Here is a 22,018-nt window from a genome sequence, read left to right as displayed (position 1 = left end):
TTCTACCTTATTTTATCTTAGCTCATCCCCTCTGTCTTTTCCCATCTCTCTCTCTCTGTGTAACTGTTTATCACAGAGTCACTTTAAAAGCCTCTTCATCCATCCATCTCTCTCACTGCTTCATGACACCTCACATCTTGCTAACCCCATACTGTGATGGAGGCACCGGTTTCCTAGCAACCAGCCCTCTTAGAGGAGGTGAGAGCATTTGAGTGGGCACCCTCACCTCTTCACATACAATGACACCCCTCCCTCCCCTCCCTGCCACCATCACCCGCCCTCCACCTCACCATTCGAATGTTGGTGAAGTCAAGGGCACCCAACACACACTTTTACATTTTGGTCATCAATTCATTCCCATTTCATTTCCAACCTGTTTGAACTAATTCAAACTGTGTGAATATCAGCAGTAAAACAGCACGTTCGTTTCATTCACATTTATTTCTGATTCTGATAAAGACACGTCTTTTGAGTGTTTTATGTATGAAAGTGCCAATATGGACCAAAAAATTCCAGTTTTTCAGTGTTTAAATCAAAATGAAGGCATTATATCTGTGATCTTATATTTTAGTGGTGTTGGAAGTGAACGTAGGTTATGTGAAAGATTAAAATAAGACGACAGCATTTTAATGGTTAATGTAATGAAAGGATGTCTGCCCCCATTGAGCAGATGCATGCCTCTTAGCTATTGGAGTTTTTCAAGCATGATGTGATTATTTTTTAAACATTTCATATGGCAGCACCACGTGTCGTCTGTTTGTCAGCTCCCCCAGTGCGAATCACAGCTCTGCTGCTTGTTTTTACATATTAAAGTTCTATTATTATTATTTTGTTTTTGCCCTAAAGAGTCCAGTAAAACCTCCCAGGAAGAGTCAGATCATCTGTTCCTCCGGCATATTCCCAACTCTTCACACCGGTCCGGATCCCTCTAAGGTTTTTTTTTTTTTTGTTATGCCTACATTTTGGGCTGGCAGCAGCCTGAAGCCAGAACCATAAAAATGACGTGAGTTGTTGACGATGCTAAATGGCAGCACTTGAAATAGCTTCCCTGCCTCCTTGCTTGCTGCCCCCCTGCCTCCTTGTCTCCTTGTCTCCTTGCTTGTCTCCTTGTCTCCTTGCTTGTCTCCTTGCTTGCTGCCTCCCTGTTCACCCACGTTCACACTCTTGATAAAATCAAGAGTCCATTAGCAGCATTTCAGCACCACAGAGTCCTGGACAGCTCTTCTGGACCTTTAATCTGAAGAGGAAAGCGGAACTGAAGACAGTTTGGTTTTGGGGTTTCTATAATTATCATACATCTATTTTTTTTTAACTTTAAGGAGCTGGACTGGAAAAAGATGGATATTGATCGGCCGGCTAATGTCTCTGTTTTTGACTTCGTTGGAGGAGTTCAGCTGCTCCAGGGGGGGGACACCAGGACAGCCATTCCGGTCATCCTGATCGGGATCTGTGTGTCGGGGGCAGTTGGGAATTTGCTGGTTTTGCTGATTTTCATCCGTGACTTCAGAAACGGGAAGGGCTCTGAGGTGAAAGCCCTCCTCGCCTCCTTGGCCTGCACGGACTTGGTGATCCTGCTGCTGTGCGCCCCGGTGCGCGCCGTCACCTACTACAGGCAGACCTGGACCCTGGGGGGGTTCGTGTGCAGCACCACGGACTGGTTCCAGCACTCCTGCGTGGTGGCAAAAACTTTAGTGCTTGCGGTCACCACCAGGGCCAAGCACACTCTGGTGCCCAGCTCCGGAGGGGGGGTCCTCTACACCCCGACTTGGATCCACGGAGCGCTGGCGTTCATCTGGATCGTGTCCATGATGTTCCCGATCCCGCAGATGCTTTTCGCCTCTTTGCTGCAGCTCGGTGGAAACACCGTTTGCGTCTCCGAGGTGCCGGCGTGCGCGTCCGAGTTCATGAGCTTGTTCTACAAGATTTATCCAACAGCCACCTTCGTGGTTCCGGTCGTCTTCACGCTCGCCTACTACACCAAGGCGCTGCACGTCGCGGTGAACCACGCACCGAGCCCGCAGCACCAGAGCAAAGTCACCCTGGTGCTGCTGTGTCTGAGCGGCGCCCTGGGGCTCATGCTGCTGCCGGAGTGGGGGACCTTCACCTGGATCCGGCTCGGCTACAACAAACCCCCAGTTGGTCTGATCATCTTCGCGCAGGTCCTCCTTTACGCGTGCAGCTCCGTCTCTCCGGTCATCCTGATGACCATGTACGACGACGTGCGCCAAGGGCTGGTCGCCATCTGGCTCGTCGCCACCTGCAGGAGCTCCAAACACGTCCCCGGGGTCAAGTGTCCAACAACGGAGGGAAACGGAGCGGAGATCGGCGCCAACGCGGTGTCCGGGGAGGAGAAGACTTTCCCGGACGTGGAGCACTTTTGGACGGGGCGCAGGAACACCAACGTGGAGGAGGAGCAGGACCCGGTTCCGTGGGAGAGAGAGGAGAAGATGTTGTAGAGAATCAGATGTGAAAGTCTCTGAACGGCTGTACGGGCCTGTTTTCTGTCGTGAGAGTTGATTAGCAGTTAAATGAACTTATAAACTATGATGTTTTGATGTTTTATCTACTTTGAATATTTGTTCTCGCCTGCAGTTCGGCTGCACTGTCCAGTAGAAGACCTTTATTAGAGGAGGTTTGTACAAAATGTGACTCAAATGTAAATAAGCAGGACAGGGTGTGTTGTGATTGTGACTGTGTGATGAATAACGTGGATATTAAAACATTCTCCAAAGAGGACTGCTCACTTTTGTCCACTCAGTCTGCCTTAATCCCGATAAAAAAAAAAAAAAACATCAAATCTCTCAATTTAATTCAGGAGGCTGCGAGATGAAATGAAAATAGATCATTCATCTTTATTAAATTCACATCTAATCCAGATATTCACATTTTAAGGTCAAGGCAATAATCACATTTCAGCACGGAAAATGGTGTGAAATAGCTGCACCGTCATTGTTTTCGCACATCATCATAAAAACACACAAGAACATTTAATGAAGTTTAACTGGCAGCACCAAAATAAATAAATAGTCTGTTCCAGAAAAAGTCTGACATTGAGGTTTAAGTTCTTGCAACCCTGACAGATAATTTAGCAGTTAGATTATATAGCTATATTATACATTATGTAATATATGATGATTTTATATATGACAAATACTGTCAAACAAACATTAGTTTCATTGAATCTGCTGACAACTTTAAGAGTCTGGCAGAGAGTTTATTCAGCCCTTTAACTGCTCACCCGAAAGTACCACAATCTCTCCAATGGAAACACATTTTTTATCGTTGCACTTGTGTTTTAAAATTATTATCATTCATTATCTCTTATACACCTCCCAGATCTTAATGTGGTAAACAATTACATCAGCAGCAGCCAAATCTGTATTCAATTACGTATTTTTGTCATTAAACTCCTCATGCACAGTGGTGGTAAGTAAATAAGTAAATTTACTCATGTAATGCATTTAAATATACATTTACTGTACTTTTATATTGATAGACCAGAAAAGCAAAGCAACAATTGAATTGGGTCATTAGCTCATTACCAGTGGCAATATTGAAGTGATGATTTATCCTGAAATATTTTGGTTCGTACAACATGACAGCATCTTTCGTGATGGTCAGACAATCACCACTATCCCTCACAACCTGCGTTTGGAGTTTAACCTTTCAGTGGTTGTGGAAAGAAACCTGCTTTTACTAAACCATGTGTTTGCCAGTGAAGCAGCGGCCGCCTGTGGTGCTGACGCCCCGGCAGATTTGACATTTTAGTCTGCCTGAGTGGAAGGAAAGGTTACAGGTTGAAGAGGAAAAAAAAAAAACCAGCCTCTTAAGCTCCTCAGTATGATTGTGCTCCTGCATATAATTTATTCATTGACAATAGACCATGTCTCCAAAGGCCTGCCTTCAGGTCACTTGGTTTTTCATTCTGCCATTCACTGTGTGTTTTGTGAGTTGCCCATTATGGGAGGACGCTACGCTGAATAACAGACGTTTCTTCTCCGCAAATCAAGCAAAGAAATCTATTCAACAGATGAACCTGCAAGGTTAACTCTCACTCATGCTGCTCCCTGTTTGTGTCTTTAGTTAATCACTAATAGAGATGGAGTCCTGCTGAGATCAACGTGCTGAAGACCTTTAAAGAATAAAGTATGATCTAAGAAGCATGAGGTTAAAATGCTAAATACATCCATTCACACTTCTAATACATATTTTACAACCTTTCAGCACAGTGGCCTGTTAATAACAGCAGGAAACTGTGAGATGAGTTGCATCTTTTGTGTTATTTGTGGCTGTTTTCTGTTGTTTTAATGTCTTTTTCCTGGTCGTTTTGTGTTTCTTTGTAATAATTTTCCTTGCGTCTATAATTGTTTCTGTACAGCTGAAGATGTTTTGTCTCTTTCCGGTTGTTTTGTGTTGTATTTACTGATTTGTGGATCTTTGTGGCCATTTAGGTATTTAGATATTCAGGGGTGGACAGTAACGAGGTAAATTTACTTGAGTATTGTACTTATGTACATTTTTTGTGTATCTGTACTTTACTTGAGTATTATTTTTGGGAGACACTTTTACTTTCACTTCACTACATTTGCAGGACAAATATTATACTTTTTACTCCACAACATTTCTATTGATGCTCTCCTTACTTGCTACTTTTGTGCTGGTCTAACATTACTACCCTAATTTTTTTTGTAACACACACACCTCTGTGTGTGTTCCAGGTATGAATATGGCCACAATGTTTAATGTTCATCCTACCTGGGATTATTTCTGCATAACGAGTTTGGATGTATTCTGTGGAAATCACTTACAGGTCTACAGGTCTGTCTTTCTGCACACACACACACACACACACACACACACACACACACACACACACACACAAACCCATTAAGGAGTAATGTTCCGGTCCTTGTGTGTGCTGTTGTGTACTTCTTCTAAATTTGCGGTCAATATCTTTGTTGGAAAGTGCGGAAATAACGCCAACAACTTGAAAGTATTCCTGTGCTTTACAGGCTGCATGCTTTGGGTCAGCAGGTCGCACTTCCACACGCACTGCAAGGTGTAAAATGTCTTTCACCAACTCCCCAGAAAGTTGGAGCACATCCACAACTTCCAGCTTTCACCAAAGCAATCATTAGACTCGATGTGTTAGTCCCGTCCAGGCCAGATGACAGTCCTGGGCCCGGGACAAACTAATCATAGATCAGAAAGGATGGGGAGCCATCCTTTCTGATGGAGCTACCAAACTCAGCTGTTTCTGACAAAGATAACATTTTGTGTCGGGCTAAGCTAAGCTAGGCTAATGGACGTTAGCATTAGAGCTGGTCAGTTAGCTTACGTTACAAACTAACTGCTCTGTTTCTTACCTTACTCCACGTTGCTCGTCCCAGCTTCACCGTCACCACCTTTTTAAAAAATATTGTTTTAGAACATTTCTTCACGGTTTATTTTCTTATTCTCTTTTCGTTCCTTTCTGATCACCGGACAGAAGCTAACGGGACATTTTCCTACCGAACTTCAGACAAGACGCAGGCTAGCATAGCAACAGTAACCAAGAGGGGGGCGGGGCTTAGCGAAGGATCGGTGGACAAACCATTTTTTTTGGGGGGGGGGGGTGACAATTAGGAAGTAAACAAATAAGAAACTTATTTAACTCAAATATTACATAATCTTCTCCACAGACAGGCTTACTTTGAGAAATTTTGACAAATCATTCCATAATTTATTGAGGGCCAGGTTCACGAGACAGCGACCGTTTGTCCCGCCCACTGACTTTACGTCAGTGTATGATATAATGACAATAAAGCTACTTTTTTTTTTTTTTTTTAGATACTTTTACTTGAGTAATTTTTTAAGGAAATGCTTTTGTACTTTTACTTAAGTAACATTTTGACAAAGTTACTTTTACTTTTATTGGAGTAATGTTTGACAAGAAGTATCTGTACCTTTACTCAAGTAGTGAATTTGTGTACTCTGGCCACCTCTGTTAGATATTACCCATGATGCCCCACGATGCAAAAATGAAAGCTGTCATGCAACGTTGTGCAATAGAGTCATGATACTAAATAAATTCTGCTTCACTTGCCCATACAAACATAATGCAGGAATAAAGGTGAGCTGCCTCTGGGGGAAAAAGTCTATACAATCCCATGTCCCATTAACATGTCTGCTACACACAAGAGAAAGGGCTTCCTTTAGCATAAAGATGGTTTAATACATCAGTGAAGCCATCTCATTCATCATTCATACAGCCAGTGTACATCTTCATATGTTGGTTAAGGATTAAAGACTGAACTGTTGAACTTTAACCGTCTTTGAATGGAAAAAGCTTACATTAAAACTGTGTGATGTGATTTGATTGCTTCAGGTTGAGTCAGGGACACATTCAGAGCTACAAAATGCTGCCAAACACAAAAATCACCAAGAAAGCCAAAGGTGAAATGTTCAAATATTGCATATTTCTTTTTGTTAGTGTACAGTGGTAAACTAAAGGTCTCTGAAAACAGTGCAGTCCTGCTCTTTTATTGAGATGTACGCTGTGTTTTTTTCCCATCACTCAGCCATGATGGATTCTGCCTTGGGCTCTTCTTGGCTTCATTTGGTAACTGTATGTACCCTCCTTCCTGCAAAGGAAGGCTTTCTCTGTGTAGATATGAGCTTAAAGATAAGATAAGATAAGATAAGATTAAAGTCATATCGGACCAGCTAACTCTCTTTAGCATTTCCACTGATAAGATTTTGCCCTATAAAGAAGGTTTGTTTCATTTTTACCGATGAAAGGTTAACCTCCATCATCCTTTGCAAATGGTTTGCTTGATAAAGCCCAAAATAATTTATGCTAATCTGTTATAGAGCTACAAACAACACTTCAAAACTGTCTTCACGGGCTGAGTCATGCTCCCTATATGGTACTTAAACCAATGATCATATGTAGAATTGCACGGTTAAAATCACAGACTGTCACTTCAAGCTGAAAATGAGAAAATTCACTGCAGATGTACTGCAAACTAGATGCACAACATACAGTAGCAAATATTGTACTTCCTGTACTTGTAGTTCAATAAAGAAACTGGATTGCTTGCGAATTTAAAACTCATGAATTGCTGGTGATAAATACCCCCTAATGGCAGTTCACGTAATAGCTGATTCGCCTATTTTTTACAGAAACAGACTCTTTTTATGACAGAACTGTAGTAAACTCATGTGATCCTCTGCCAGGAAATCAAACATCTTATTTTCTGTAAGAAATTTGATTTCTCTCCTTCTTTGACGATGATTATAAAGAAATGTTGTGAACAGCAGCAGGCAACAGCTCATGATTGTAAGAGCAGTCAAAGAGCCAAATTTTGATAAGAAATATGATTTTACTTCAGTAATGTAATCAAATACTACATAATTTGCAGGATGGAGAACACGTTATCATGAAAACTTTTTGCAATCAAACATCCTTAATCTTTCTTTAACCAGCAGTGAAACAAACCAACATCCTGCGTGATGCCATCATAATTCCCATAATCCTCCAGTCATTCCGATCATTGGGATCCTGTTCATGTTGTTAACTTACTGCTGGTTAACAAAGATGTGCATTAAATCAGATTACTGTCATCCAAAGATAGATCCCCTCTTAATACTGATCATTGGACTTTTGCTTTTTTCATTCATGAGAGTTGCAGTAAATGCCAGTGACGCCATCTTCTGGTCTAAAAGGAGCAAAGCCCAAGATTTCAATTGACTCAGTTGAATTTCTTTGCTATTAAATTGTGTCTAACCAAAAATATAAAATTGCACTGGGGAGAGTTCCAGGCTAGTAGGTCTCTTTGTTTCCTCTGATTTTGTTTTTATCTTTTACACTCAGTCATATCCCTGGATATGGGTAATATATCTTGTTTCAATTGGAAACTTATTAAATCAAAATATGTCAAAAATAAAATAATGCTATATAAAAATCATATGAAAACCACTTGGAGGGGTTTGAAAGTCAGCTGCAGCGGCCTGATGAAGCTGCACTTTATTGCGTTTTTTTAATTTACATTTTTCATGTAAAACTGCATGCTTCCTTAATTTGCCTTTATAACTTTTAAAATTTCAGCAATAAGGCACCTAAGAATTGTGTAATGTAATGTAACTGTTGCATAGAAGTATATATGCATGATTGTCCAATTTTTCCTGTGGCAGGAACCTTCACCCTCCAATTAAATTTCTCAAAAGAGATAAAAAAGGATAACCTGATGTTGACGTAAACATCTGATTTTAAACACCAGTAATATATTACTGATGTTACAGTCTGTTGCTGTATTATTGAATACATTATAGTCAGTTGTTGTTGAATACATTTTAATTATGTAATAATTATTGAACTAAAATCAAATAATGATAGCCCTGTATTTAGGATGTGGTTTGTTTCATGCATTGACAGCACAGTTGGTCTCCTCCTCTGTCTCTCTCTGTCCATGTGAACAGATCAGGATCAGGAGCAGGATCAGGATTAGGCACAGATGTAGACCAGCAGTCCAGATCTTGTCTAATTCTGCAGCCGTCCATCAGATTGACAGCAAAGGTCAAAGTTTAACAAAACCCCACCCCCTCATAGTCATTTCTACGGCCAGTTCTCGTTTTCTATTGGTCCGGGCTTTGATTGACAGCTCTCTGGTCCAATAGGGTGAGCGAAGGGGCAGCAGCTTGCAGATGTGCGAAGAGACGGCGCAGCTTTCTGTGGAGAACACAAAGATCTGCAGAGAGGAAGAGACGACCTGCTGAGGCACCACAACACCAAAGGTCAGCTCCAAATTACTCAGCATTACCGCGTATTCATAAAAATCAACTGTTTATTTGTGTGTAATTCAATATTTCCGCTGACACTGGCCCGCCGATCTGCTCATGTCGCCGAAAGTTTGGTTGCGTCGCATTTATTGTCGTAAAGTGGCTTGTTCAGTTTTTAATCCTTAATTACTGATTGTTGGCATATTTTCTTGTTTTTTTTTAAATCATGCTTCACAACGTGTTTAGCTTAGAAAGAGGCAGATTCCAGTCATCAAGAACTCTGTTGTCTAAACACAGCCTTTTTAAGCTGATCCTTTTAGTCTGTTGTTTCCTTCAAAAAATATGCCCCAAAAAAGTATTTTTGTTATTTATAGACAGATGTTTCACCCCAGGCTTTCTAATTTTTTTTCTTTGGCTCAAAATAACCCTGAAGTATGTTATATTTTTATTTCTATTATTGTCAGTCACTGTTGTCTTGGTTATTTGGTGTGTGTGTGTGTCTAATTATCACTAAATTGTTGTGTAAACTTTGTGTAGAAAACTTGAAATTCCCCTTTTTACTTTTTCTTTAATTTCACTTTTGGTTAACAGTGTCTTGTCTTCGGAGATCGAGATTTGATGAGTAGTTGTGGAATTTCAGTCAATCAGATGTTGTGCATGTAACTTGATTCAGACTGCAAAGCCAAGGACACTTTACAGCACAAGGACATTCCTGACCTGCCAGTCTAGAGGTCATTCATTTGGCTCAAGCTGCTCTTTATAATTTGTTCCTGTGACAAGACAAGGTGCTCCCGCCCACCTTTGCACACCACGTCCCTTGTCTTGTTAATCTCCTCTTTGCCTTACACTTAACATACGTGCTTGAAAATGTTACTCTGTCACACACACCTCCTGACAATCCAATAAAGGCCTGAACTCACAGCCGGGTATCTACCTCATATGGCTGATGAGTGAATCTTTGAAGGCGAATGATACAGCCGAGAAGACTTTGCTCTTTGGTTTGTGCCTGACTGCTGCTGCTGCAGCTGCTGGTGTCCCACATGCATGCTAACCTTTAACTGTTTGACGTAGCTGCTGGTGACGAGATATCCTGTGAAAACGTTCCTCCTGACTGAAACTTGACAACAGATTACTTTATCAGGCTGTTTATGTACCAACAAAGTGAAGGTGTATGAAGGTGTGCTCATGACACTGTGATAGAGATCTTCTGAGCTTGAAAGAAGCTTCAAGAGACACAGATGTCTTCATGAAGCTATAGATTTTATTGCACTTATATATATATATATTAGATATAGCACCACTTCATGGCAGGGAAACTCAGCTGGAGAGCAATTGTGTTATGACTGTTAATGTCTGTGACCAGAGACCTGGTTCATAATACTCGATACTTGATGCACACTCAAAGTTAAGCTATTAAACAGGATATGGAGATAATTAATCAGTGACTAGCTCAGGCCTGTGCCTTACAGACTGCAAACTGTTTAAGTAGGAGTGTCTCTCCCCTTGGAAAAGAAAAACAGGGTTGTGGCTGTGCTGATAGGTATTTTCCAAGTATTACAAATTTTCCTGTGTTGTAGCATCTGAGCTTCAGTTTCACTTTCACTTTCATTTTGCATTTACACTTCCTTGTAGTATCTTTGGGTACTTTTACCTCTCATCGTGAATGTGGCATAGGTTCCTTGGAAAGAAATACAGAAGAGTGGACAATCTTTTTAAAATTAAGATATAAAACCTAAATGGATTAAATATTCATCCTCCCTGTCGATTTGTTTCTGTCCACACTCTCATTTCTCAGATGTCATTTGTTAGTGACAAACTCTACAATGGATACCTGCGGCGGCGAATGCCAATGATTGCATCCAAGGTCAAAGTGAGAGAAATAATCGTCCACTTGCCTTGCTTGACTGCTCACGACAGGGTAAGTAAAAGCCCAGAAGGGTTAGGACTTATACTTGTTTAAATAATGTAGGAATAGCATGCATTGTGCTGTCTTTCCAACTTTGTAATGCTTTCCACTGCAAGACATTATTTAAGTTAGTTAAATTAAATTAGGTTACTTGAACTAATTGTAGTAGCTGTACTTTATTTATCACTGTTTTAGTTCTTCATCAATCCTGGAGTTTTGTTAATGCAAATATCTCCTGCAAGGGTATTCAGCAAAGTGATCACTCCTGATAAACTGTTCAAATGTTTTTTGTTTTTTTTTCTTTAATTAATGTCATCATAGGAAAATATAGAGGCAAAGAGAGAGACGTATGGGAACCATGACAGCATGGTGCTTCTCCTGGAGTGTCTGAGGAGGAGAGAAAACTGGCCGGAGCAGTTCATTGAAGCGCTTGAAGCTTGTGAACATCCGACTATAGCAGCTGAGCTTAGAGCTGAATACAACGCTCTGAGGGGAGCTAACAGTAAGTCATGAGCTTGGCGCACCCATTGCTGTATGTTTAAATGCAATTATCTAATGTTGTTAAAAGTAAATGTGTAAAAATAATTTCCCCATCACAGTTTTACGGTTAGCTTTTTCAGGATTTCAGAGCAGTAATCCAGATTTGAATTAACATGTTGTTTGCTATTTCTAGATTCCATCCCCAGCTCCCCTTCAACAACTGCCACCAGGGCACACGTCCATGTGCCTCCGCCTGCCAGTCACCCAGAGAATGATGGAAATGCTCAGGCTGCTATTGCTCCACCAGCTGAAGACCTAGCTCCTCCTCAGCCAGCCTCCCAAGACTCTCCTCCTCTGGACAGCCCTGTGCAGCCACAGCCCCAGAGCTCAGCGGCCCATGTACCAGAGGCTGTTCCTCCACCTGTACCTGAGCCCCCACAGACAACTGAGACCAAAGTGGTACACCCTCCATCAACGCCTCCTCCTTCTCCGGTGACCTCACATGGTCCAGCCAGCCCTCCACTGCCACAGAGGGAGTTTATAGGTCACCAGGAGCCAGAGGAAAACTCTGAATCAGACATCCAGGGTATCGCTGTCTCTTTGATTCCTGATCAAGTGAGCGCTGGAGAGACAGAGTTTTCCGCCAACTCTGTGGTGACCTCTCCGCTGTCCTGTCCCGATACTGTTGGAACAACAGCAACCACAGAGGTCAGGCCTCCACAGCGTCTCTCTCCAACTCAGGCAAACTCAGAAGTGACCGATTCATCCTCTTTATTCACACTGAAGCCTCCAGTTCAGGACACCACCCCTAATTTTTGCAAAATAATTGCGAATGAGACATCTAAACCTTCTGCTGTACAGGTACCATATTATTATATTGTATCTACATTATAATGACCAAATATAAGACTTATAAAAACAAAAGATTCTGTTCAAAGTGAATTCAGTGAATTCTACTTTTTTATGTAAGTAGACAGATAAAGTTTCACGTTTGAAAAAACAACTAAACAGCAGCTTGCCAGATGACTTTGTGCTGCAATAGTTGAGCCAGGTGTCACTTTTTTGTTCTATGAGCCTACATTGCTTTCCGATCAGCCCTCCTGCTGTGTAAATGGGCTGGCTTCATTCATATGAATAAGGTTGCTGAATTCTATCCAGACATGACTGAAGTCAATCCGAACACACTTTTAAAGCCCACAGTCATGCACACAAGATTATCATAATAATAAAAATGACATGCAATATCAAATTCTCTTGCAGGATACTAGAAGCAGCCCACAGGGAGATACAGCAGCTTCATCCTTCCTCCGATCTGGTGCTGTTGAGGTGGACACCGCTGTTGCTGATGACAGCGTTGTGTGTGTGAGCGATCCTAGCCAACTCATCAGCTACGATACTCATGATAATCCTACTATCCCTGTATGTGACCCATTGGAGCCCTACTCAGGTGATAGTCAGCGCCTGGAAGTAAGCGATGATGTTACTTCTGCCCACGTCCCTGCTGTCTCTGGGCAGCCATGCCAGGAGAACGGCATTGAACTTAACCATAACAAACCGGAGGAAAACCACTACGAATCTCCGTCTCAGAGCTTTGTGGTGCACGTATCAGAGGAGCCCTCCCTCCTCAACCTAGATAGCCAAGTCTCAGCACCGCAAGCTGAAACCCTCAACGGAGAAGCAGCCAGAGAGATGGCTCCTCCTGCACCCTCCTCCACTGTGCCACGTCTGAACACCCCCTCTGAGCCCAGACCAGCTGATATCACACCAAAGCTGAAAACACAACTGGAGTCAGAGGACAAGGCGGTCTGTCACACCCGGCCAACCAGCACAAAGTATATCATGACTGCTGCAGGAGTGGGTGCCATTGCGCTGCTGATGGCGTGGAAGTTTAATAAGAATTAAGGGGATTTAGTACCTTTTTTAAAGGAAGAGAAGATTTAGGGCTTTAAGGCTTTTAAAAAGAGGATCTTGAGGGGTCAGGTGCCTTTTGTAGTCACTGAACAGGGCTGGCGTGAGGCAGCTGTTTAATGATTATCTATTGTAATAATAGCTGCACAACCTTTGATCATATCAGTAATTATTAGTTTGTTGTTAAGTTGGACTGCATTTTGTCACATTAATTTTCAATGAAATTGACCCAACAAGGAATGAAATTCACTCTTTTTTTTTTTTTTTCAACTAGTTGTGGAGCATCATTGAGCTGGGCTGAGATCTCAGGTTATTTATACTGCACCTGTTTGGTAAAGGTGAACTCATGCTGTGTATCGATGATAGGAACGTTTGTATGTTCACTTGTCTGATAAGCACTTTGAAAATAAGGCTGTTGGTTTTTATCTGGTGATGGTTAGAATATCAAGGAGTTTTATTCACTGTTGACTGTGGAAGGAGGAGAATCAGCATCACACATTTTCTTCTTCTGTGCTGTCTGTATTTATTTTTATGTATAGTTATCTAATTATGTATTTAAGAATGAACCCATGTGTTAAAGAAAAGAAGAATCAGGCAGTAATAGTTCATAGCATAGACCATTGATTTGAAACCTTTTTAAATCCATAGCATTCCAGAAATATTTAGCTGTACATATATGTATTTTTTAATGTTTATTTTAATGGTTATTACTTATTTCTGTTTGAAAAGATAACAAAAATAAATAAACATTGCAAAGGTTTTTTTTTTTTTTCCATTCTAAATTTTGTAAAAAAAAAAAAAAAAAAAAGGAAATGTGCAATAGTAAATGTGAAAAGGGTATATTGCTGCATGCACAGCAGGCCCTTTGGTAACCTTACTGTGCTGTCATCTGTTGTAAATCTTTGAGATGACATTTATATTTTTCCAGAGGCTTTCTTCCCCCTGAAATACAAATCAACTGACTGTGTCGTGTTCTGTGAATTGAGAGAGTTTATTGTAAATATGAGTGTTAATATATGATGTAAGGAAAAGGTTTAAATTAAGAGCTTTTGCACATTTTTGCACAGGATCTTTAGCTGCAAAGATGATTAAATACAGTGTCTTTATGATACACATTTAATGTAATCGCTGTTCTCAGCTTAAGTGTGATCTAAATTTGTTGCACTTTCTCTGGCTATGCACTTCAGCAATGACATCAATAAAGCGGAAATTGTGAAAGGAAAAAATTACCCAATGCTATTTTTACTTCTTCAGGCTGTCACAGAATAAGGGAAGCACATGTTTCTCACCATTTGTCGACCTTTCTCATTGAATATATTATGAGAAGTGATTGAAGCATAAGCATGTATCTATGGGTGGGTTGTAGATATCTTTCACTCATGGATATGAGTCATGGATATAAAACGTACTCAACAGAAAAAAAAGTGTTCACATTAATTTGGTTGGTTCCATATTCAGATTTTTATTAATTCTGTGTCTTGGGCATATTTGTGTGGATAATAAAACTGATCTTTTTTGGTTTTGTTTCATCTTTACCAAAAATAATTTTTTTAGGGTCATCTACAAATCAGTTTGGACAATTGGACAATTGAATAAAAACTAAAATGAAAAGACTTAGCACACTGCAATGAACAAATGAGCCATTCTTAATACTTGAACAAACAAAATGTTTACACATACCACAGTTACTGTTTAATGATATTGTTGTTTATCTTTTTTTACTTATTTATTTATTTTCAGTTTAAGCATATCCGTTTGAAATCAGCTACTTTATTATTGATATATTGCATATGGATGTCTTCTAGTTCAGATTCAGAATCAGAATAAGATGTATTGTCATTATACCATGTAAAATGAAATTACATGTGGCTTGCTTTCTCACATAATTAGTATGTATATATATATATATATATATATATATATATATATCAATAATAGCCAACTAGGAATAAGGTTGAAATATTAACAAAATAGGGTAAAAGAATACTTACAGCACGTTCAGTTATTTTCAGTTAAAACAAACGAAAGAAACAATAAAATATATGATGAGGCCAAAGTCGGTCGAGCTTTTACCCTCAATGGCATCATCATAATGTTTTGTTGTAGTTGTCATTGTTGGGTTTTTTTATGTTGTTTTTCAGCAAAAAGTAAGAAATCAAGAAAACGTGACACCAACCTCCTTTTATAAACTCGCCTCCGACCGAGGCTCACTCTGATTGGATACTTCCCCTGTCCATCACGAGTCGGCCCCGCCCCCTCAGCCATGACAGCAGATATAAATAAGACGCGCACCTCCAACCGTTGGTGACGATAGAGCCACTTAGCTGGCTAATTAGCTAGCCTGCATGTGTCCGGTAGATTTTCCCACAAAAACCGTTGATATACTTATTTAACGATTCATTTTATATATATATATATATATACATATATAAACAACGAAGTACTAAATATATGTAGTTTAATTGTTTACTTAAATGGCGCTTAATGGCCACCAGCGCGATGAAGATACCACCGACGGAGACGAAACGCCCACGAAGCATCCGCGGTCCGATGGGGAGAAGCCCGGCCATCCCAGGAACGAGCCGGGCGGGGAGGCGGCTGGGCCCGCCGGAAGAGCCGCAGCCGACCGGCGGACCTCCAACTCGACGACGAGGCGTCGGACGGACTCCGTGAAGAAAACAAGGCCGCGTAGGTGTTGGCACGGCCCCGCCGGGCGCCGTGTATTTACTGGGGCGTGTATACACAGAAATGGAAGGCGTTCCCTCCCCGACAGGCAGCCGACGAGTTAACACATCCGAACCGGGACATCACGGAACGGGCCGCGGAGAAAAGCTCCATATTAACGGAAAGATGTTTACCTATGCAGGGTGGGGGGGTGCTCTTACGACGGGAAATGAATTTGGCTTTATTACAATGCAATATCAGTGAGCTGTAATGGCAGTAAATAGCCTGGATCTATTTTGCAACAAGATGGCGTTCACGGTACACACTGTTCTGTGGTGAAGCTGCTGTCTTTATGAGGGCCTCTGCTGTTTGTCCCCATCAAGTCTTTATATAGTCATGATTTAAAAAAAAAAAAAGGTTGAATATTTATACATGCTTTTAGAAAATGTTGAGTTGATTGAGTTGCATGTGTTATCTCCCACAATGCAGCATTTCCCTGGTTTGGGATGGACATCGGAGGTACTCTGGTGAAGCTGGTGTATTTCGAGCCCAAAGACATCACAGCGGAGGAGGAGCAGGAAGAGGTGGAGAACCTGAAGAGCATCCGGCGCTACCTGACCTCCAACACCGCCTACGGTAAAACGGGCATCAGGGACGTGCACCTGGAGCTGCAGGACCTCACGCTGTGCGGCAGGACAGGCAACCTGCACTTCATCCGCTTCCCCACGCATGACCTGCCAGCCTTCCTGCAGATGGGCCGCAACAAGCACTTCTCCAGCCTCCACACCACCCTGTGCGCCACCGGAGGGGGGGCGTATAAGTTTGAGTCTGATTTCCGCACGGTGGGTCTGATGTGTTATGCTTTTTGTTTGCTTTTACAGGCTGGCATTTACAGCTTGGGATGGAAACTGAGAAACAGAGTCCAAGATTTCTCAAGTATTGGTTAAAGAACAAAAGAAAATGTTTTTTTTTTTTTTTTAAGGCATGGACTCCATCTTTTTCTACTGCAGCTCTGTAACTCCTGTTAATTGACAAGTTGAACAGCAGTAAAAGAAATTTAAATCATTACCTTGCACATAATTGCTAATACGCATCATGTTGTGGCCATACTGACTAACATACGCTTCACTTATCCATTGTCTCTACTGTGCATATAAACTAAGACTTATAATGAGGATTCCTGTTTTTCTTGCCCCTGCTTTCCCTCCTCCTCCAGTTTCCTGCCCCTGTTTTCTCCCCCTGGTGATGTTATTCGTCTTCTCTTTTCGTTTCAACAACAACAACAACAAAAAAAGATGGCTGACCTGCAGCTTCACAAGCTGGATGAGCTGGACTGTTTAATTCGGGGGGTGCTGTACATCGACTCTGTTGTGTCCACCGGCCCCTCGGAGTGCTACTACTTTGAAAACCCAACTGACCCAGATCGCTGCATGCAGAGGCCCTACACACTGGAGAACCCCTATCCTCTGCTGCTGGTGAACATCGGGTCCGGGGTCAGCATCCTTGCTGTGTACTCAGAGAACAACTACAAACGAGTCACAGGAACCAGGTAATTATCAGTGATGGAGATTTACGTTTACAAGGGTTCATGTAAAAGGTTGTTACTCAGAGATAAAATCTCAGAATTTTCATATGACTCTGCAGTCCCCCCCCCAGCACAAAGAGGAGTGCTCTTATAATGCAGTTCATTAGAAAGACAAAACATCACATGACTCTGATGGAGCTTACATACCAATATCGGGTTAAAGTAGCTACACACACACACTTAAGCATGTATTTCACAAACTGCCGATTCAGCAGCCTGATGTGGATCTCCATATAGATATAGCAGAAGTGCTGTGGTGATGCAAACCTGCAGTAACTGATTTGCTCATCTTCGCCTTTCTTCTGTGTTGCAGTAATTGCAGTAATTTCAGTAAATATTGTTCATGGGTTGCCTTAGTGGTCACAGTGTGCAACCATATGACCTTTCTGCGGGTTGGGGAGGTGTCTGGTTCAACTCCTGGCCTTTACTGTATGTCATTCTCTTACTCCAGAATTTTTTGTTTGCTCTACTTTCTCTTTCAAACAGAAATGAATCCTAAAAAGAAAAGATAAAATGTCGATTGCCTCCATTATAATACACACTCACTGCCCAATTTTTGTGTCGTAATTAAGTAAGATGTAAGATGATGCACCAGCATATGGCAAACAGCGAGGCAGAATAAAGGGGCAACACTGAAGATTCTGTGTGAAAGGGGTCAGTGATTCAGGGATTAGCAGGAAGGTGCAGTCTGGTCAAGTGGGTGGCCTGTTTGGTGACGTCTGCCTCCGTGTCTCCCAGATGCCTTGGTGTGAAAAGTAGCAGCATTTTTTTAAAGCTGCCTGTTACAAAACCACATCCATTACCAACTGCAAAATGGTCCTTTTGTTAGTTTGATTTTTAGTTCAGTTTAAATTGAATTAATTTACTTAAACTGGCAGTTTTTTTTTCCCTCCTCCTTCTCTCTTCCCACTGGTTTGTTTTCTTGTGTGGTTTCTCTGTTTGGTGGATTTGAATGAGAACCACAAACGCTGCACTTTTCCTCGACACAATGGCCCCCTGTCTTTTGTGCTGCAGGCGAAAACCTAGATGAGTCTGTAGAATGTGCTTTATCTTTAATTTGAAACTCCAAATGGGAAGTTATAATCATCTGTGTTCATCTGTGTGTATTTCCAGCCTGGGTGGTGGGACCTTCCTGGGCCTGTGTTGCCTTCTGACTGGCTGCTCCACTTTTGAGGAGGCCCTAGAAATGGCTTCTCAGGGGGAGAGCACCCGTGTGGACAAGCTGGTTCGGGACATTTACGGAGGCGACTATGAGAGGTTTGGTCTGCCAGGCTGGGCTGTAGCCTCGAGGTGCGGTTTACAGCAGCTTTTTCTTTTTTCATAGTGTAGAACTCACAAGCCTGATAGAGGTGGAATGCAGCATAAACAGAATCACAGACTTAATGAAGCTGGGATCCAGGACGGAGCTAAATTTACTCCTGTTTCCTCTCCCTGGGTGACAACAAGGAGCCTCGATGCATTTTGAGCATGACCTTCTCGTCCACAGTTTGATACATAACACTGCTGAAATCTGATTGCTGAATTACATTTTATTCTATGATTTGATAGTTTTGGGAACATGATGTCCAAAGAGAAGAGGGAGTCTGTGTCCAAGGAAGACCTGGCCAGAGCAACGCTCGTCACCATCACCAATAACATCGGCTCCATCACCAGGATGTGTGCTCTCAATGAGGTTAGTAAAACTGAATCCCAGTCATCTCAGCTGTTTGACTCAACTGGTTGCTGGAGTCGAGTGTTTTAAGACTTAAGAGTTGCAAAGATTAGGTTTGATGGAGCAACTGAACTTAAAGCTGCTACACAAGCGAGGTGTGAGATACCTCCTTTCCTCTGTGGTTGTTTCAGAGTCAGGATTTGGGAATCAGGTCAGATTTTGGATCACAACGCTTCCTCCAGTGCCCCTGCTGCCTGTTTCCTCTTTGCGTTCAGCCTCTTTACGGTGCTGCCTTGTGGCGTCTTGATCAAGCAGCATTGTACAGGGCTATGAAGGCGTAGAGGAGCCAACCTGCATCACAGACGAGTCTCCCAGCCCAGGAGGTCAAACTTAAAAAAAATAAAATAACCCCCCCCCAAAAAAAAAAAACAAAACAAAACAGTAAGACACAAGAAAGGAGATGGATTTTGTTTTTAATTTATTAAAAAACACCAAGCTGACAAAAGTTAAAGATGCACTTATATCTTTAAAATGAATAAAATGTAATAATACCAAATGCATCCATCATTGCTGGACAAAAAAAAAAATCAGTGTGAGTTTTAGAACAATATAAGCTGGAAAACCTGTTAGCTGTTTTATTCCAACATCATCATGATGATATTGATGGAAGTAATTTAAAATTATATTTGTCATTTGTTGTCATCACTGACAGAAAATAAACATCTCTATTATCCTGATAATTTTGTGTCCCTTCTCTTTATTCATAAAGAACATAGAGAGAGTTGTGTTTGTGGGGAACTTTCTACGCGTGAACACTCTCTCTATGAAGCTGTTGGCCTACGCCATGGACTACTGGTCCAAAGGCCAGCTCAAAGCACTCTTCCTACGGCACGAGGTCAGTAACTCCACCACCTGCTGCCCTCAGACAGAACTAAAGTTTGATGGGCTCTGATTTCTAACTTGTTTTTTTTTTTTTTTTTTTTTTAAAGGGCTATTTTGGAGCAGTCGGAGCCCTGTTAGAGCTTCTGCATCCGTCCTAATGTGTCTGAACTGCATCCAATGAAGTACTTCTGCTGCAAAGACCATTAGCACTTTAGACCAGTGAGTCATTCGCCTCCTCGGTGGGATGCTACGTCAGCCTTCCGCCAGTTACCGGTTAAAAGAAATGGCTGTGGCAGGATGAAGTGTCAACATTTGGAGGTCCCATTATAGTCTCAGAAAATCAAGTGTGCTTGTTGACTGGTGAAAGTAACCTTTGAACTTTGACAGATCTGCAGCTGAGCTAGTTGTGGTCTGAAACATCTCAAGGAAGTTCACCGCAGTTGCCTGAAGTAAAAACTTGTCATCACGTTCACTAATTACCCTCCGAGGGTATCAAGTCTGGGGCCAAATATTTCCAAGTACTTTTATGGTTTTGTGTTTATCCTACTTGTGCACCGGATGGATGGGACTCTGAATACTGTATTTGGCTTTTATTGTCTAAGTAAATAGAGCATGGACACTTCCATAGACAGAATTTTAAGGCTGTAAGTAATTATAAGTTATCATTTGCCCTACAAAATTTTTAGAAATTGTAATTGGGAAATATTGAGGTTTTCCTATCAAATGATAATCGTTATGCTGCCAGTTAATTTTCTGTTAACTTACTGATTGAAGTCTTGAAATTATTGGTATTTTATTGTTCCTCCTATCCATCTGGTTCTCTCTGAGCTACAACACTGCAAGTCTTTTCTTCACCGTCACTACTTTGAAAAAAGGCTGTGAATTACAATCTCTTTTTATAAATGGTTGCTGCAAGTTTTCCTCAACATGAAGTTGAGTGGTATAAAAAAAAAAATGCACAAAAGGCCGCCAGTTCATCAGGCTCATCCTTTTACAGCTATGAACTGTAATGAGTGTTGTTTACAGACCGTCTGCCTCTGTAAATGGGAACTACTGTTACTTTTCAACTCCAACCCCGTGGTTTGCCCCTCATGAAGTATGGACAACTGTTGAGACACTGGAGGTCAGCGACGATTTCATGTCCGCTTCTGACCCCAAATTTCTGCTGTTGAAGTGCCCTTGAGCCACTGCATCCCTCCACTTCTAGAGGCAAATGAGAGCAGATGCAAAGACAGACACTGAGGATGCCCGGGAACCAAACCGGCTCTGTTTAGTTTGTTCAGGTCGCCCTGCTCAGTCAGATCTTTTTGTTTTTAAGACACGAACCGACGTTTACTGTAACGCTGTGCCGTCCTCTAAAGCTAATCGTTCCATTTTAATGCTGCCGGTTTAAATCATTGATCCATTCTTGGATTAAAGGGACCGTCATGGAGGAGCTGGAAGTTGAGTGGACTCAGGAGGGTATTAGGAGAAAATGTATCTACACTTTGTATGTGCAGGAATTTTAAGTGCCTGTCATGTCTTTGTAGAGGACGTGTTCAGATTTTAAAACAACACAAACTGATATTGAAGTCTTCAGGTTTCTCTTTTCTCTTTGCTTGTACAACACAATGAAAACTTTTCTTTGTTTTTTTTAATTGAAGGTTCCCTATTAAATATCAACTTTTCATATCTGTGTGAGAGTTCATGGTGGTTAATGATGTTGGGGGAAGAAAACAGTTTTTGTTTTCCTAAAAATGTTGATCTGGTCCTTTGAGTCAAAGCTTCACTGCAGATTTAATACACATGCAATATTTGTTTCTCTTCCAGCTGATAGCTGAATCTCAGCTACAGGTCCAGGTAAGAATATCCATGTTTTCTCAAGGAATTCATTTATGGATCTCTTTGATTGGTGCTGCCATTGATGGTGAGATTAGCTATAGAGGAAAATAATACAAACATTTGGATGTTTTGTTTTTTTTTTTCCAATAAGGAGCCATACATTTACATGGTGAAGCTACTTAAAATTCGAGGTTTCATCTGAAACTCGGTTTAAAACGTTGGCCGGTTAATGAGAGTCTCTGAAGCATTAAAAACATTAAATGTTGTTCTTAAATTTACGGATAAGTGACCCAAACAGCAGCGGGTGGGGGGTTTGTTGTTTTTCTGTGCGCTGACTAATCGATTAGTCGGCTCTCCGGCT

General features: G+C 41.4%; 3 protein-coding genes across 5 annotated transcripts; all 3 read left to right on the top strand.

The window, feature by feature from the left end:
- The first annotated feature begins 1,337 nt into the window (after positions 1-1,337).
- Positions 1,338-2,456, top strand: LOC115036244 (probable G-protein coupled receptor 151). The gene has a single exon (XM_029494368.1). It carries the CDS (start codon positions 1,338-1,340, stop codon positions 2,454-2,456), a length of 1,119 nt encoding a protein of 372 aa, XP_029350228.1.
- A 6,208-nt stretch (positions 2,457-8,664) lies between these two features.
- mavs (mitochondrial antiviral signaling protein) lies at positions 8,665-14,521 on the top strand. The gene is made up of 5 exons (XM_029493884.1): positions 8,665-8,775; positions 10,556-10,678; positions 10,988-11,168; positions 11,340-12,007; positions 12,407-14,521. The coding sequence occupies exons 2-5, from the start codon at positions 10,556-10,558 to the stop codon at positions 13,046-13,048; spliced, it is 1,614 nt and encodes a 537-aa protein (XP_029349744.1). The 5' UTR covers positions 8,665-8,775; the 3' UTR covers positions 13,049-14,521.
- An 827-nt stretch (positions 14,522-15,348) lies between these two features.
- Positions 15,349-21,509, top strand: pank2 (pantothenate kinase 2). Of its 3 annotated transcripts, none has more exons than XM_029494467.1 (7): positions 15,349-15,742; positions 16,208-16,560; positions 17,014-17,267; positions 18,417-18,560; positions 18,852-18,975; positions 19,724-19,849; positions 19,944-21,509. In XM_029494467.1, the coding sequence occupies exons 1-7, from the start codon at positions 15,529-15,531 to the stop codon at positions 19,992-19,994; spliced, it is 1,266 nt and encodes a 421-aa protein (XP_029350327.1). In that variant the 5' UTR covers positions 15,349-15,528; the 3' UTR covers positions 19,995-21,509. The 3 variants fall into 3 exon arrangements, with proteins under 3 accessions (XP_029350327.1, XP_029350326.1, XP_029350328.1); XM_029494466.1 differs by having other exon boundaries at positions 18,417-18,593; XM_029494468.1 differs by lacking the exon at positions 15,349-15,742 and having other exon boundaries at positions 16,310-16,560; positions 16,935-17,267; positions 18,417-18,593.
- Positions 21,510-22,018: the final 509 nt, after the last annotated feature.

This window comes from Echeneis naucrates, chromosome 22, assembly GCF_900963305.1.
Source record: "Echeneis naucrates chromosome 22, fEcheNa1.1, whole genome shotgun sequence".
Taxonomy (NCBI): domain Eukaryota; kingdom Metazoa; phylum Chordata; class Actinopteri; order Carangiformes; family Echeneidae; genus Echeneis; species Echeneis naucrates.
This window is presented reverse-complemented; position numbering and strand designations above follow the sequence as displayed.